General features: G+C 41.4%; 1 protein-coding gene and 1 pseudogene across 2 annotated transcripts; both read right to left on the bottom strand.

Annotated features, from left to right (window-relative positions):
* Nucleotides 1–3325: 3325 nt before the first annotated feature.
* On the bottom strand, nucleotides 3326–7641 carry LOC309708898 (uncharacterized protein). The gene is made up of 7 exons (XM_082537249.1): nucleotides 7534–7641; nucleotides 7225–7353; nucleotides 6495–6593; nucleotides 5597–6391; nucleotides 5368–5510; nucleotides 4134–4243; nucleotides 3326–4030 (listed from the first exon to the last, which is right to left on the bottom strand). Exons 2-7 carry the CDS (start codon nucleotides 7319–7321, stop codon nucleotides 3892–3894), a joined length of 1383 nt encoding a protein of 460 aa, XP_082393375.1. The 5' UTR covers nucleotides 7322–7353; nucleotides 7534–7641; the 3' UTR covers nucleotides 3326–3891.
* A 5975-nt stretch (nucleotides 7642–13616) lies between these two features.
* LOC309707632 (N-acetylaspartate synthetase-like) lies at nucleotides 13617–16660 on the bottom strand (annotated as a pseudogene). Its single transcript has 3 exons — nucleotides 16444–16660; nucleotides 15957–16121; nucleotides 13617–14015 (listed from the first exon to the last, which is right to left on the bottom strand). The product of its transcript is annotated as an N-acetylaspartate synthetase-like (transcript).
* Between the last annotated feature and the right edge of the window lie 1092 nt (nucleotides 16661–17752).

Here is a 17752-nt window from a genome sequence, read left to right as displayed (position 1 = left end):
GAGACAGGGGGACCAAAGCTGCACATACTAACATCAGACAGGAACAAGAACCTTCAAAGTAAAACAGGAAACAAAACACACTTTACTAAGACACAGACTAGACAGAGACAGACTTGACACTGACCAAAGGCTACTAAATCATAATCATAATCACAACAGTATCAGATCATAAATCATAATATAGAAAAACACCAAGATAACTGAAACACCAAGTACCAGAGAAACATAAAGGAAAATCCATGATGCAAAAGTACCAAAACATAATGAACTCAAAATACTGGGTCCAACGGACCCAGAACCGTGACAGATGGCAGCTATTTTATTCCTTAGTTGTGTGAACATTCTGCTTGTCCTCCCATCATGTCCTTTTAAAAGGGTAGGAAACACTGAGACTAAATTAAATCATGACCATCCACTAACGGTGAACTTATAATCAGTCCCACACATGTTCATATGCATAAGACTGATAATAACTGATAAAGAATATTCACAGGGGTGTTGACATTCAAAACACGTGGTCTGGGGTTCGAGCTATTATTCCAACTCTTAAATGGTAAACGGCCTGTATTTGTATAGCGCTTTACTTGGTCCCTAAGGACCCCAAAGCACTTTACACATTCAGTCATCTACGCATTCACACACACACTGGTGATGGCAAGCTACATTGTATCCACAGCCACCCTGGGGCGCACTGACAGAGGCGAGGCTGATGGACACTGGCGCCACCGGGCCCTCTGACCACCACCAACGGGTGAAGTGTCTTGCCCAGGGACACAACGACCGAGACTGTCGGAGCCGGGGCTCGAACCGGCAACCTTCAACAAGATGAACTGCCAACTCTTGAGCCACGATCGCCCTATCGCTCTTATTCCCTATTAAAAACCTTACATTTTGTTTGAATTTTCCTGCCTCCTGCATTATGGGTCCATTAATGCACACTCCACAGAGCTATATTGTGACTGATGTTGCTTTTAGCTCAGTAAGCAAAGCATGATGTGTTGCTCTTCTGAATGCGTGGTCACTTTTGGTCAGTCTGACTGTGCTTTATGTGCACCCTAATTCAGTTTCCACAGATTGTTTAGAGGTCCATGTGCAGCCTTGTTAGCAACCTTTAGCATAGCCATGACTTGACACTGTGAAAGAGCCTCTTGTCTTTGTATAGCATTTTGAGTTTGACACTTTAACTCAGTGTCAGTGTTTCCCACTATCCCAGTGTTTCACAGTAATCAATGTTCTGGAAACTTGAAGGGCAGATGTATTTGTAATAGCTGGCTGCAAGATCTTTTATTTGGACAAGCTTCAGATATTATGATCAAATCTACCTGAGTATCACCTGAGTTTTACTAAAGAAACAGAAGTCAAGTAAATCAAACCTATAGTTTGCTGGATGTGAAACACTGCATATCTCCTTTATTCTACATTTGAAAATGTGTCTAAATCCTCAAACTGTTTGATTATTTCCAGGTTTATATACAAACATGACAGGTACTTACACTTAAAAGATATTGCAATGAGGCTTTCCGGGTGTATTACAGAGGTTATAACCCAGAATACCAATGATATTATGTGTTTGATAGTATAAACAAGTGCAGTAAATGAATGTGAGGTGGAGACTTTGTATTGGAGCTCTGGGAGGGTTGGTGTCAGTCTACACAGAGCTGCTCCCACACAGCAGCATGGCCAAACTAAGAACTCACCACCTACTTGTACGAGTAGGTGGAGAAGTAGAGATAGACCGACAGATGGATGAAACAGACACACATAGAGAGACTGTGTGTGTCTCTCACACTTTCACTGTGCATAACAGAATATCCTAATGGGGTCCTTCAAACCCATGTTGGACAAGCATCCAGACCAACATGGGATATGTCAAGAGAACACTTTTTAGGAAAATAACAACCAAAGAAGTCATGCACATGTCACAATTTTATATAAATTTACATTGTTAAAATTATAACTACACTCTGCAATTTTTTGGTATTTTAACAAATGTCTATAGCACGACATGCATAGATAGATATGCTGTTACACAGACAGCCTGCCTGTCAACCCCAGAATAATTGTCAGAAATTTAGTCACAGAACAGATGGAGCTCAACTGTTGAGGAGCACAGCCACATGTAGGATGTAAAAACACCTGTGAATAAATGCCAACTAACAAGATAGTGGGAAAAGCAACAGTTATGTTGGTGAGGCTGTGTAAGTGTGAGTTTAAGTGTGATTGTTGGGGTTTTCTCCAGGATATTGTTGGGTATTTACCTTGCAGTGTAATGTCCTTTGAGGCAACTGTCGTTGTGATTTGGCCTAAATTGAACTGAACATTTACAGAGACTGTAACTGAACTCAGCTGTAAAACTAGCAGATTCAAAATACACCAAATCAAAGCAGCAGGTTGAGAATTTATTTGGTCAAACTTTAAAATGCTCCTTTAAGAGTTCCAGAAAACTAGGTGTGTAATACTCTGTGACAAGTAAACTGATCCTGATAAAGATAAGCAGAAGTGAACGGATAGGTGGATAAACCATTAAATCACTTTTAAAAAGTAAAGAGTAAAGATAAGCTATATCTACACTATATAGAAGACTGAGAGCAAACTCCTGCCTGGAGTAGCCTGGAGAGAAATGAGTAGGATCTCTTGTGTGGGACTGCAAGGCCAAATGGTAGAAGAAATTCAGGCAGAAATGTAACAGACCCATCCTCTTGTAACAACATTTTATTTCTTAGTGATGTAGAAGCGTATCCTCTGATGGGCTCAAAGAACAAAAACTTTGTGGAGCACATGTATTAGCATTCACTAGTGCCAGAAAGGACTGTTGACATGGGAAAAAAAGAGGGAGAAGGTACTTGAACCAACATGGGCTAATATGGTTGCAAAATTCTACTAAAAGTTTTCAGAATGAAAAATATAATGCAGACAAAGCTGACGGGAATGTGTTGGTTGTACCTCCCTCTAGTGGACTGTTATTGTTAAACACTGAAATAGTCTGAGCTGTCACACCACTGCTTCCCTTTTTTCCCTACTTTAACACATTCATTCCTGAAACTGACTGTTATCCTACCCTAATGTTTATAGCTGTGATTCTGTCAATTCCACTACATTGGTGAAACAGGAAACCACTGTGAGCACAGAGGTTTCAGCACATGTCACCCTTGACTATACTCTTGCTTAAACACAGTGTAACATATGAAACAGGCAGTTGTATGTAAAAACACATGTCAAAAACTACAAGGTCATAACAAGTCTTTGAATATAATTTCTGTAAAAAGTAGTGCAGGCTGTGTTATTTAATTTGCTTGGATTAATATCTAAATGAAAGAGCAAGATAAAAATGTTATTTCTTTTATTTTATTGTAATAATGAGAGTGAAGAACTGAATGGTGGTTAATTAATATATCCATAATTACACAGCATTTAATTTGGTACCATTTTCCTAGTTACAAAAAAATCACTGATAAGCAAGTACAGCATAATTAAGTGATAATAACATAACTGATTATAACAGTACAAGGCTTTGTAAAGGCTTTCGTTAATCAATGTACTAAATGGTCATGATAGTAAATTAATTTCATGCAAACTGGCATATGGGTAAGTTACATGTGTCAAATTAATTGTACCTTCAAAAATATCTGTTGGCAAGTGACAGATACTGTGTCACCATCAGAGTCAGGAATAAGATGATAAACAGTATACGCAGATATTTTTGGAGTTACTTTTGGGTCACTCATTCAACAAGCTACATCAATCTGTATTTGCTCCAGCAAATAACATTTGGATAAATTGGTGAGTTGTAAAACATACTATTATAATCCTTAATGTGTTTCTATGCTTACATTACATGATGTTCATTGGTAACAGACAGTATCACCTAACGCATTCCAAAGTTCTGGAAAACTACATCTCACAGATCCAGTTTTGTTCAATATTACAGTTCTCATCATTCCAATCACCGACGCCTGATGCGCGGTGCCAAAACTCCACACAGTCTTGGTTTCTCCCATCATAGCTGTTGGGCTGGCCTTTACCCCAAAACCTACAAGAGATGGGAAATATCAAAGTCAGAATAAAAATGTCCTTGGATAAGCAGAACTTTACAAAAAAAACAAAAAACAAAAGATATATATTAAATTTCCTACGTTAAGGTCACTGGAGTTCCATCCACCCATTTCCACTGCCCCTCTACTCCTTCATCAGTCAGTCCGATCCAGACTTCTTTGTCACTGCTATACAAGCCATTGATGAAGGTCTATTAAGAACGAGACATGCAAGTTACAGCAAATGTTTGTCATACAAAAGGATCAATTTAATTCAATTTTATTTATACAGCACCAAATCAAAACAAACAAGGCGCTTTATATTGTAAGGTATACCCTACAATAATACATACAGAGAAAAACCAAACAATCATATGACCCCCTATGACCCAGCACCCCGGCAACATTGGGAAGGAAAAGCTCCCTTTTAACAGGGAGGGGCAGCTTTCTGCCACGACCGGTTGGGGTGAGGGAAGGAAGATGGGATAAAAGACATGCCGTTGAAGAGAGCCAGACATTAATAACAAGTATGATTCAGTGCAGAGAGGTATATTAACACATAGTGAGTGAGAAAGGTAACTGAAGATTATCTGTATTTGTTTCTAATTTATCTATATTTGTCTCCCTATTGTTTTCTCTTGTTCTTAACCGATTGTGAAGCACTTTGGTCAACTCTGTTGTTTTTAAATCTGCTATACAAATGCATTTTGAATTGAACTGAATTGAAGAAGAAATACTCAATGCATGATGGGAATCCCCCAGCAGCCTACACCTATTGAAGCATAGGGAGGATTCAGGGTCACCTGATCCAGCCCTAACTATATGCTTTAGCAAAAACGAAAGTTTTAAGGCTAATCTTAAAAGTAGAGATAGTGTCTGTCCCCTGAATCAAAACTGGAGGCTGGTTTCATAAATGGGAAGATTGCAGATCAGACAGCACCAATCAGTAGTTTTATACGAAGAATGGATAATAACATCTTCAAAGTTAGTGACCTGTTGGTAATACATAGGAGAGAAAAAACTAATAAGCATTGGTGATGAAAGAGTGAGCAAGTAGACTTTGAATATTGTTATAATATCTGTATTAGCAAAGCTTTCTGTTTTTTAAGGTAACATTTTTATGAGTATGTCATTTATGTCATTATGATTATGTTATTGTGTTAGTTTTATGAAAAAAAAAAAGACTTAATAAAAAAACTTTCAGGAGCTGAAATTCATAGCATGCGTTGTCAGTTGATGTACTGGTGAAAATGGGGAGGAAAAAAATGAGTTCAACTTTAAGAAAAGAAAATGACCTCAAATACTATATATGGAGAGAAGACAAATGTAAACAAACCATTTCTTCTTTGCTTTTTATTATTGCCAGGTCTGCTCCTCTGTTCTGGCAGTCAGTTCTGCTCCTTTCCCACGTTTTTTTGCTAACTGATGTGAAGTAGCAGCTGTACTCAAACTTCTTCCAGCCAGTGGGGCATTTCTTCTCTGTAATTTACATTTTTTGTTGATCAATAACCAAACACTGGAGCAAAAGTAAAGAGATGTTTGATAGCTGTTTTCTTTTTGCTTACCTTGCATTGTTGCATTCAGTCTGTTAATTTCCTCCAACAGCTTTACTCTCTCAGCAGTCAGGTTTTCATTATTCACCTTCAGCAGGTCTCTTTCTGATGTTACATTCTGAAAATTGCTTTGAAGAGCGTTTTTTTCCTTAACCAATGAGTCATAATTAGCCCGCAGGACATTTTCTGCTTTTTTGATTACATTGTAGGTAGACTGAAGATGCTCAAGTTGTACAGTCAGATTTTGGTGACCTTTTGCTAACTTGTCCTTCTCAGTTGTAGAGAAGTTGTAGTTATCTTGCAGATTTTCCACTGTCTTAATCAAGTCGTTGTAACGATTCAGCAGCTGCTCTCTTGATCCGGTTACATTGTTGAATTTGTTCTGTAAGTTGTTCCTCTCTTTGGTCACAGAGTTAAAACTGGTCTGCAAGTCATTTCTTTGCTTGAGGACTGAATCATATTGTTTTTGTAGCAAGTCTTTGCCTGTAGTCAAGGCATCATTGTTCAACTGCAGCTGGTTTTTAAGAGTTTCTAGCTTTTCAAAATTTTGGTTCAAAGCAGCGTTACTGTCCTTTAACTGGGCTTGGCTTTGTGTAAGCTGCTGTTTTTCCTCCATCAGTAAATTGTAATTGGTCTGCAACCGTTCTCTGCTTGTAGATAAGGAGTTGTAATTTTCCTGTAAGCGATCATAGCGTATCATCGTATCCTGTTTCTCTTTTTGCACAGCTTTTATGTTTTGCTGCAGGTCCTGATTCTGCATAGTCATGGCTTTTGAGCTATTCTGATAGTCTCGTTCCACATTTTGATCTGTTGGAGAGGAGTCATGACAGAGGTGAGGACAATCAATTTATTTCACCTTGATATAAGGAAATGTTAATACTTAACAGACAGAACAAAAAGGTAGACTCACAGTGGATGCTTTGACCTATGACACCAGCCAAAAGGAGTAAACACAGCAACCCCAGGCACACTGTGGCAAGCTTGAAAGGACTGGTTCTTACTATATAAACTGAATGACGGATGGCAAAGGAGAAGGAGAAACTATAAGTTGGTGAAGCATGTTAAGGAAGTTGTGGTTTTAGAGGGTGGTATTGCAAAATTACACTTTAAAAAACATTCATCTTGCATAAAAATGGTTAATTCCTCTTTCAAAATGTACCTAATTCAAATATTTTTAATAAAGCAACTTCAACCATATGTGCTTTATATAATGACTGTTAATGGAATAAATAATATTATGTTCGCTGCAGCCTCAAAAGTGTTCTGTTTGACTTTAAATACAATATATTCACATGAATGCTGTTATTTTGATAAAAGGACATATTTAAGTTAAATATTCATCTAGGTGCATTTTGGTTCCACCAGTTCCTTGTGCAAATAATAAAGAGATGAGACTGCATGGTGATGTTGTGCAGGTACTAGCCAAATGGTTGATTTTTCTATAAAACTACTGCTTAGCACTATCGTTACCAAAAAAGCACACCTTCAGCCACAGGAAGGTTACCATTTCCCAATTGCTCCATGTAGATTAAAATTTTCCATCGGAGCCAAGCATAAAAGTTGAGAGCAGAGCAATGTTATGTATTTGTGATTTCCTTTAAAAAAAAAAAGACAGGAAATTTAAAATCAAGGTTCATTACCTATAGAGTGAAATTTGCTGCCTTCTTCAAAAAACTGCTTGTAGGCAATTTTAGTGTCATCAATGCCATGTGTGGATGCATGGTACTCGACACTCATCCTTGCATCTGCCTTAAAAGCTGGAGTCCAATCTGTGAAATCAAAAATGTTTTATGTGAAATAGTTTTCACTATAATAAATCCCCTCCCTTTCAAACTATTTACACTGAGGTGTTGATTGCTTTTAAAATAATATAAGGTTAATGATAGATAATCAAATATATATATGCCTAAACTTTAATGAATGCAAAATATAATTGAAATAATCCTTACCTCCCCTTGCAGATCAAACAAAACAAAATCAATGGACGAGCTGGAAATAGAATGATGAGCTTTTTCAGTTTGAAGAGTTTAAAATCTAATCTACTTCCTTTTTTTTTTTTGCTTATAGGGCAAACTTTGGGGGTATTTTAGGAGGTGGAGCAAGAGCATACCTCTTTCCTGAGTGAGTCAGCTAGAAATGATGGGAAATCAAAAGATAATCTAAACATATGTGATGAATTTTAACAGTGCATTGCACAGAACACAAGGCAATTATGATAAACTTAATATTATAGTGTTTCTGATTTAATACCCACCAATAAACTCTCCAAATATTTTCCACCATAGAAAAGTTTTGATCCTGGCTGTCTGAGTAGGAATTTCGCAACATGAACCGCCTGCTCTTATGAATAGATATGCGGAACCGTAGATTTCACAAAAACTTAAAAATGCTGAGATTGAAGTTTCAATGTGAAGATATTATGCAAAAGTCTAAGTCAGATATGTTGTTCAAGTTTTATAATAAGATCTCTTTGTAGAAAAAAAAAATAAGTAGGCTAAATACGTGCCAACTTCTACATTGTCGATTCATTCTCTTAACCACTTTTCTATGTGGGGTTGTGGGGCCACTGGAGGTGATCCCACAAGTTGCAGGTTGAGAGACGAGGTCCAAAATGTGTGTATTTTGACATATGAAAGGAAGGCAGATAGAACACATAGGCTCCACATAACTATGAGGTTCAAACCCAGAACCATGTTGCTCTAAAGCAGCAGGGCTATTTTACCACCATACTGTGTGCTGAATACTGAGTTGTAATATAAAATTGTCAAGAGAAGAAAGGAAAATGCCATAGAGCTGCATTTTACTGCGATAACAGATTAACTGTTAGATACCTGTGTGATGCTATGAATAATACCTACTGCTGAAAAGCTGTGTTGTGTATGATTACTGTTTATCCTTTTCTTAGGTCAGCTCGATTTGCAATACAATGTGAAGCCAAAAATTATACATCTTTCAAAATAAAATTACTGATTTTAATCATTTTATGCTCAGTGGTTCTCTAACTATTGTTTCCATCTTTGACTGTTCATGAAGAAGTGATACTACAGCCTTTGCTTTTAGGTGGACCCTGCAACGAGTTTCTGCCGAGCAAGTGAAGTGATAAAAAAAAAGTGAGAAAAGCAAGAGTGCAGAAAGTGTGGGTTTGACAGATACACCCTTTTATTATCTCATCCAAGCAGATGTTATAAATCAAATACAATGTCAAAAATAGCCACAGAGTATAATTGTCATGATCCTGGGTCCTTTTGACCCAGCGTTTTGTGTTTTCTCTTCGCGATTTTGGTTCTGTTCTTCCTCTGGTTAGTGTTTACTCTGTTCTGCCCGTGTGTTCCTGTATCTAGTCCGCGTTTCTTAGTTTGTGTCCTTTCATGTGTAAGTTCCTGTTTTATTGTGAAGGTCTGTCTTATGTGAGTGTTTTCAGTTTGCCTCCCTAGTCTCGTCATGTTAATTACTCCCAGCTGTGTCCCCACCTGTATGTAATCCCCCTGTGTTCTCTGAGTGTATTTAAGTTGTGTCTTCTGTCATAGTAGTTGCTGGTTCGTCTGTGTTGTTTCCCCTCGGTCTCCCTGTATGTATTTCCCCGGACCTCCCTGCACCGTCATTCTTGGTTTGTGTTGTTAGTTTACCCAGTTTAGGTTTCAGTTTCATGTTCCTAGCGCCTTTGTTGTTTGCATTTTTGTTGTTAATAAACACTCACCTGCACCAGAGCTGCCGCCTTTTGGTCCTATATATATTCCACACGGCTTGCCCCCGCAAACCGTGACAGAACGAACCAGCCACCATGGACCCAGCGGCAGTAAATCCGTCCGAGGAGCTCCAGGACGACATCACATACAATGTGGAGATCCTTCTCAGCCTATGGCTGGAACATCCCCCGGAAGAGCTTCGCCGCGCAGCAGAAGACCGGCTGCAACGGCTCTTTTCCGGCCTGCCATGGCTATTGGACTCGCTTCCTCCGACCATGCAGGCTTTTCTCCGGCGCACACCGCACCTTCTCTCAGCCACTCCTGCCTCGCTGCCCGACTCGCCGGATGTGATCTTGCCCGGCCCGTCGGAGCCGTCTGCGGGGAGGAGACGCCGATCGCGCCGCAAGCGCGCCACCCCACAGCTGGACGTTCGGACTTCTAATTCGCCGGCTGTGGTGAGTGAGGACTGTTTTCCATTTGCGGACTGTATGACTGTTCATTCAGGGGCGGTGTTCTGTGCGGCAGATGACTTTGTGAACAGCATATCACCTCCCCCGCAGCCACTCTCAGCCCAGTTAGCTCCCCCGCAGCCAGTGCCACCCTCAGCTCCGTCTCCAGTGCCACCCTCAGCTCCGTCTCCAGTGCCACCCTCAGCTCCGTCTCCAGTGCCGCCTGTAGCGCAGGCCCCAGTAGCTCCAGTGCCGCCTGTAGCGCAGGCCCCAGTAGCTCCAGTGCCGCCTGTAGCGCAGGCCCCAGTAGCTCCAGTGCCGCCTGTAGCGCAGGCCCCAGTAGCTCCAGTGCCGCCTGTAGCGCAGGCCCCAGTAGCTCCAGTGCCCCCGCTACCCGTAACTCTGGCTCCAGTAATAGTGGTCTCACATACTCACTCCATGCAGGGAGAAAGTATAATTTTACCTCAAGGTGCTTTTTGTATTTCAGCCGCCTTTGGCACAGTTTGCCGCTCCAGGGCTTCCCCAGAGGCTAGGTCCCAGTCCTCAGCTGATTCTGGACCCCTGGAGTTTAAGCAACCACCCGAGGGACTGCTCCGGCCTTCGTCTCTTGTCTCCGTTGGAGGGTCCGACGGACCGCTCCGGCCTTTGTTTCCTGTTTCCGCTGGAGGGTCCGAGGGACCGCTCCGGCCTTTGTCTCCTGTTTCAGCTGGGGGGCCCGAGGAGCCCGTCCAGCAGCCTTCCTCGTCAGCTGGTGGTTCCGGAGAACCACACCAGCCTCATGCCTCGTCGGCTGGAGGGTCCGAGGGGCCCGTTCAGCCTCCTGTCTCCGCTGGAGGGTCCGAGGGGCCCGTTCAGCCTCCTGTCTCCGCTGGAGGGTCCGAGGGGCCCGTTCAGCCTCCTGTCTCCGCTGGAGGGTCCGAGGGGCCCGTTCAGCAACCTTCCTCGTCAGCTGGGGGTTCAGGAGAACCGCACCAGCACCATGCCACATCAGCTGGAGGGCCCGAGGAGCCCATCCAGCCACCATCTGCTACGCCAGCTCCAGCCCGTGCTTCGTCAGCTGCAGCTCCAGCCCGTGCTTCGTCAGCTGCAGCCTCAGAGCCATCGCCAGCTGCAGCCTCAGAGCCATCGCCAGCTGCAGCCTCAGAGCCATCGCCAGCTGCAGCCTCAGAGCCATCGCCAGCTGCAGCCTCGTCTGGTCCGGCCTCATCCGAGTCTTCTGCTACGCCTGGTCCAGCCTGTGCTTCTGTTACGCCTGGTCCTGTGCCCTCCAAGCCTCGGCCGGTGCGCCTGACACTTGGGCGCCGCCGTTGCCTTCCGCGCGGCCGGCCCCCGGACCGCCATCGCCTGAGTGGCCGCCGTTGCCTTCCGCGCGGCCGGCCCCCGGACCGCCATCGCCTGAGTGGCCGCCGTTGCCTTCCGCGCGGCCGGCCCCCGGACCCTCTTCGCCTGAGTGGCCGCCGTTGCCTTCCGCGCGGCCGGCCTCCCGAACTGTATCCACGTCGTTGCCGTCCGCACGGTCGGCCCCCCGAACTGTTTTGGACTCCTGTGCTGTCGGCCCCCTGGCCGGCCCCCTGAACTGTTTTGGACTCCTGTGCTGTCGGCCCCCTGAACTCTTCTGTTTTGGACTCTGTTTTTTCCTGTGTTTTGGTGTGCTTCGTTTCTTTTGGTTTTGGGCTCGTTTTTTGTTTTTGTCTTTTGGCCTTCTGGTGCTCCGGTTTTGTTTTGCTTCGAGCCCTCCTTCCTGGGCCCCCGCCGCCTGCCCTGGTCGGGTTGTTTTCTGTTTTTTCTGGCTGTTTTGTTTCTTGTTGGGCTGTCTGGAGCCAGCCTTTGAGGGGGGGGTACTGTCATGATCCTGGGTCCTTTTGACCCAGCGTTTTGTGTTTTCTCTTCGCGATTTTGGTTCTGTTCTTCCTCTGGTTAGTGTTTACTCTGTTCTGCCCGTGTGTTCCTGTATCTAGTCCGCGTTTCTTAGTTTGTGTCCTTTCATGTGTAAGTTCCTGTTTTATTGTGAAGGTCTGTCTTATGTGAGTGTTTTCAGTTTGCCTCCCTAGTCTCGTCATGTTAATTACTCCCAGCTGTGTCCCCACCTGTATGTAATCCCCCTGTGTTCTCTGAGTGTATTTAAGTTGTGTCTTCTGTCATAGTAGTTGCTGGTTCGTCTGTGTTGTTTCCCCTCGGTCTCCCTGTATGTATTTCCGCCGGACCTCCCTGCACCGTCATTCTTGGTTTGTGTTGTTAGTTTACCCAGTTTAGGTTTCAGTTTCATGTTCCTAGCGCCTTTGTTTGCATTTTTGTTGTTAATATTTGTGTTGTTAATAAACACTCACCTGCACCAGAGCTGCCGCCTTTTGGTCCTATATATATATTCCACACGGCTTGCCCCCGCAAACCGTGACAATAATAGAACATGGCCAACCCACAGAGTATGCACAAAGAGTGTGGTTTGAATTGGAGTGCTGCGGTACCGTTACATTTACACACATATTGTGATAAATGTACAAATAAAATATAATGAATTTCAAACCAATAAATAACTATAGCCAGATACACATCAAACTATGTTTACTTGTTATCCAGTAGCCAGTATCAAATCAACAAAAAGCTCATTTGGATTCCATCAAACACTCACATTATTACACACCCCTAAACTCTGTCCTTTAACCTCAGTGCCTTCTCAACTGCCTGGCAGCCAAGCAGATGGCTGGAAAATCAGTTCTCAAGTTGCTCATATAACTGAAATTATTTTAAAATTAAAATAACAAGCATACTGTCATTCGGTCTGCACCAGATTATAATAGGTTCTTTTTTTTTCTTCATGACAATAAGACCTTTCAGTTTCAGGAAAGCTGTTTTTTTTGGTGTTACCCTGACAACAGACAAATAAGCAACAACAAAAACATGGGGAGGTAACAGCAGCCATATAGTACTAAGTCAGTAAACACTATGACAATAATAATAATAATTTTTACTGAGTTCTTTACAACAAGGCACAAATTGGTCCATCACAAGATCCAGTACAGTTAAAAAAAATAACAGTTTAACACATGAAGTAGAAAGTAGAGAGAAAAGCAACAAAAGGAGAACCATAAAAATGAAGTGAAATGAGAACGGCTCTCTGATAAAAGTGTGTCTGTTACAGTCTCAGGTTTGTTTATGTTTCTGAGTTTTGGGTTCTTATTATGTTGAATTTTGGTTCCGGTGGTCATTGTTATTCTTTTATAACTTTGAGTTTTTTGTGTTAAGTTTTTTTATTTCGGTTATATCTTTAGTTTTCCTGTCTGTGTTCATTCTGTCTCATTTTGTCTTTATGGATTTTTCTTCATTATTTCTCTTTTTTTTTTGGAAATTAATTTTCTTTTTATCTCTTTTTACTTTTACTTTTTGGGCCCTGTACTACAAAATTACTTTACAATACTCGGGGTATTGTTCTGTTATCAATCAGGCTAAGTGGTAAGATGAAGCTGGTCATCAACTCATTAATAAAGCCCAGCATTTTTCCAAGCTAGCTACAAGCATATTCACATGAAAGGGGTGGCATTGCCAGCGCCTGACCAGTCACAACTATGAATAAGTTCACTGGCAGCAGAGCAGCTGAATTTCCAAAGTAAAACTATAATATTAGAAAAAAATATGTAGAGATTAAATATAGACTAAAAACAACACAGCTGCTGTAGACAAATTAGTCAAGTATGTGTGTGGGAGGAAAAACTGTGTTCAGTAGTTTGCTGTGTGAATGTTTGCACTTTACCTTCGTCAATAAGACCAGAAAAGATTTACTATATTATTAAAGTTTAGCCTATTTTAAGGCAGAAAGGAAAGCCGGCAAATATGGTGACTATGCAAGTTAACAGACCTATCAGTCTCAAAAATTCCCTTCATTTTTAGTCACCTGCGCATTCACTGTAGTTGGTGTCCATTTGAGAGAGATGTTTTGCACATCAATTCTATAGTGATGGTGGAGTACTCTGTAGAAAATTTGTTCAAGTAAAGACTATCGTCCTCCTGGTGTGGCATACCCGTTGGTGACCCCCACACAGCAGAAACCCAGGCGCTGGTAAAGGCGGTGCGCTGCCGGTGCATATGCTGTGGTCCCAAGGATAATTGAAGAATATCCATAATGAGCAGCAAACTCCAGAACTTTCCTTCCCAGCACAACACCAACCCCACATTTCCGATATCTTTGGTCAACAGACATTCTCTGCAGGACAACAGAACCTCCTGATTCATTTTACTGGCCAACTGCTGCTACAGTGCCCACCACTTTGCCTTCTAGCACTGCTACCCAAAAACAGGAGCCTGGGGCAAGCAGACAATAAACAGAACTCAGCCTATTGCTTCAAATATTGGAAAAAACAAAATTTTGGCATAATATTGAATGCTGACCACATGAAGGTTAAAAGGGCTCTCTCAGAAGTTAAGAGAAAAATAGTTGTGTATACATTAGGTGCACTTGTTCAACTGCATATTAACACAAATATCATAATCAGCCAATTACACAGGAGCAACTCAGTGCAGTGCAAAGCAACATCCTGAAATTTAAAGTGAACATTAAAATGGAGCAGAGAATGCAGTACCAGACAAACTGGTTGTAATACTTCAGAACCTGATTGCACTGCCATCGCTAAGGTTTCAAGGTTTCTAAGATATGAATAAAATAAAAAAAAGAACATTTGAACACTGCTAGCATAATGGACATGGTTTTGACGGCGGTCCCATACAAACAAAAAACAGATGATGAAGGATCACCAAATATGCTTCCAAACCAACTTCATTCTGAGCCAAATACTAGAAAATATGATGAAGCATATCTTGCCTTTGGCTTCACCTGCACAATGGTGGTGCAAAGTAGGTATCCCCAGCAGAGTTTGTTTCCCCTGAGTCGACATGTAAAATAATTACAACATAAAGATGGTTTGTTTTTCTGTTCTTGAAGGCTACGTCCACACGTACATCACATAAATGTAATTTTAAAAAATTACATTTTTTCAAAACCGATGATGATGTTGGCGTCAGGATATGTTTGTGAGAGTGTCTGTGTTGAATGTAGAAGCCACGTCCGAACTTAACTCTGACACATCTGTCTTTCTAAATGGAGGAACAATAACTGCGTGGGTATATGTAAGCGTGTAAAAAACTGCAGCTAGTAAGATTAACAGCAACAGTATTTTGTCTATATCTGCCATTGTAGAAATTCACCTCACATAAACAATAACGTGGTGCACAGCATGAAGTCAAAAAAGGTGCACACCTTTGACATTCCGTGACTAAATCAACTTTTTCCTCATCCACACATAAACGTAAAAACTGACTTTTTGAAAATCTCCACCCTGACAGTTTTTAAAAATCTCTGTTTTCAGTGATCTGAAACGCCATTTCCATGTGGACAAAAGGCACGAACGCATAAAATAATCTGCATTTTCAAAAAAAGAAATACTTGCGTAGGTGTAGACATAGTGTAAAAGAGTTAATAGTTTATTTTATTGCTACCTGTAAATTATTGCAGTTTACCTTTATTTGTGTAATTGTTTACAAAAAGTTTGAGGTGGGAAATAAACTGCAGTGGAGTTTGACATTAAAATATGGGTGTATGTGGTTGGAGGATGTGTTTGTACTGTGCCTTGGAGGGGGGGGAGGGGGGGGGGGCGAAGATTTTCTTGTAAAACAAAGGGGGGACTAGTAAAAAAATGGTTGGGAACCACTGATCCAAGTAAAATGAACTGCTTGCACAATCTAAGCATTCTTCCTAATAAGTAATGTTCATTTTGAAAGAAAAGTGATGTTGAAAGTTGCCATAGACAGTGGTTTGTGGTTTTCACTTACCGCATTCAGTAAAGACATTTGGGCAATAGCCTTTTGTGGCTCATTTGAATGAACAGAGTAACCCTTCAGCACTATTTGAATCTGAAAATTTTATAAGCTGATGACTCTGCAGTCATGAGTTTGACATCAAAGTTTTGCAATGCAGAACAGTCAGAAAAAGAAAAAAAGAAAAAAAACATGGCACCACTGATAAAAGGAAATGATGAGCAACAGCTTTGATTTTGTGTTTTCCGGGACAGGAGGTCAACTATGTGGATGTAAGTAACACCAAAATTGTATCTGTAATATTTCTAAATGTGTGTTTCAAACCACTTCAAGCAAGGGACCATGCATTACAAACAGAAACTGCGAAAAGTCTTTTGTATTATGGCAAAACAGAACCTGGCAGTTTCTGGTTTCCGCGTAAATGTTATGTACCTTGTGGCTTCATGTAGAACTTCTCAATGTTCCCCATGTCTGTGTTCATAGCTCGCCTGAGGTAACCATGGATGACACGTCTGCTGCAGAAGTAGCGCAAACACATCACACTTGCTGGGAGGACTCCTATCACCCACCAACATTTGGTGATGACAAGAGATATAACTGCCAGGGGAAAGATATCCCGTGATGCTTAAATGTAAATAAATTATAAAGTTCATAAAGAACAACACAAAAAGCACAAATTTCAATTCATTCAGACATTCGGACATTAAAACTGAGTCTAGTAGAACTAAAAGAACAAAAGGTTTTAGTAGCAGACAAGTAGCTTTTACAGAACAGGTGGTTGGTCTTTGTTCAGGCACGGAGGTTCTTGGTATATCTGGAATTAGAATCTTACACAATGTTCAAATTACAAAAACAGAAAAATAGAGAACAATTTACCTTAAAAGATTGTTTGTTTCAGACATTAGATGGGTGATCTTACCTGTCATAGCAGCATAAAGCCAGAGACTCTCAGGATGATGTCTTAATCCTCTGAAGGCAGTGTCTGGCACCATCTCCATCAGCCCTTCATAAAAAATTTGCTGCACTACTAGATTGTCATCTGGTTCAAATTTGCATACTAATGGAATGTATTCGTTTTGCTCTTTCAGTCCATTGCTTTGTTTTTTGTAACACTTTTTTAGTGTTTTTTTCTCCATATCACACTTGATGACACCAGCAGAGAATCTGAGTGTGTAAAATAAGAAGCTGAGGGCCAACAGGAAGACCTTTCAGCAACAGTGTTTTCTCATGTGAGCTCCTTAGACCACGATGACCTGAATGACTGAGAACCTTCACAGACATTTCATACTGCACACAATGTTTATTTATTCGTGACTTCTTTTAACTTGACCACTCTCTTTATTTTTTTATCATATTTTTTAAACTCACATTGCTTTTGTTTTTTTATGGTTTTTAGTTCTTTGAATGCATTTTTTCAAATGCTGAGGAATTTGTTTTTGTCTCATCAAACACATTTTGTTTTAATGTTAAAATTTGGCAAACAAAACTTCCCAAAACACTTTCCCCAGTCAGTTATGTCCCCATGTCTGTTTGAAGCATTAAGCTTGCATGTCCTTCTCCTCGTCTCCATATCTGTGTGTTTCCTGTTTTCCTTTGACAGTCCCGCGTCCTGTGTTTAGTGTATTCCCTTTTGCTTCCTCCCGGTCTCATTTTGTCAGATTAGTCGAAGCTGTGTTTCCCTCCTGTGTCTAATTCCCTTGTTATGCTTTCTGTATTTAAGCCCTGTGTTTTCCTTTGCCATTGTCACATCATCCCACATTGTTGTGTTTTGTGTGGTCCTGGGGCCCGTTCTTCGTACGTCGCTTACTACATCCAAGATCAAATGACACATCCAAGATCAAATCATCGCGCTAACCGTGAGCTCGCTAATCCGGTTCCCCGAACACACCTGCTGTTGACGATTACTACAGCTGGACGCAGTAATGTGACATCACTGGGTGTCGTAAAAGGGGCTAAGCATCGATAGTAGAAACATTGATCGGCAACCCTCTGATTGGTCGGCGAAAATGTCGAAGGAGCGCGCTCGGCTCGGTATTTTTCGGCAGCAGAGCAAGAACTCCTGAGTGAGGGATTTCAGGAGTTTCAGAGTTTAATCAGAACGCAAGGGAACACTGCAAAGGCTGCAAAAGCAAGGAGAGAGGGCTGGCAGAAAGTTGCTGACAAATTAAACTCGTAAGTAATTTAATAATAATAATAATAATAATATATTGGATTTATATAGCGCTTTT

The sequence above is a fragment of the Aulonocara stuartgranti genome (assembly GCF_965226115.1).
Source record: "Aulonocara stuartgranti genome assembly, chromosome: 6".
In the NCBI taxonomy this organism is placed as follows: Eukaryota; Metazoa; Chordata; class Actinopteri; order Cichliformes; family Cichlidae; genus Aulonocara; species Aulonocara stuartgranti.
Note: the sequence above shows the minus strand (reverse complement) of the source record. Positions and strands in the feature narration are given on the sequence as shown.

Coding starts and splice junctions, on each gene's coding strand:
- LOC309708898 (XM_082537249.1), bottom strand. CDS start 7,321: ATGAGTGTCGAGTACCATGCATCCACACATGGCATTGATGACACTAAA. Junction 6,594..7,224: donor CAGCAAATTTCACTCTATAG/GTAATGAACCTT, acceptor TCCGTCATTCAG/TTTATATAGTAAGAACCAGT. Junction 4,031..4,133: donor GGAACTCCAGTGACCTTAAC/GTAGGAAATTTA, acceptor CATCTCTTGTAG/GTTTTGGGGTAAAGGCCAGC.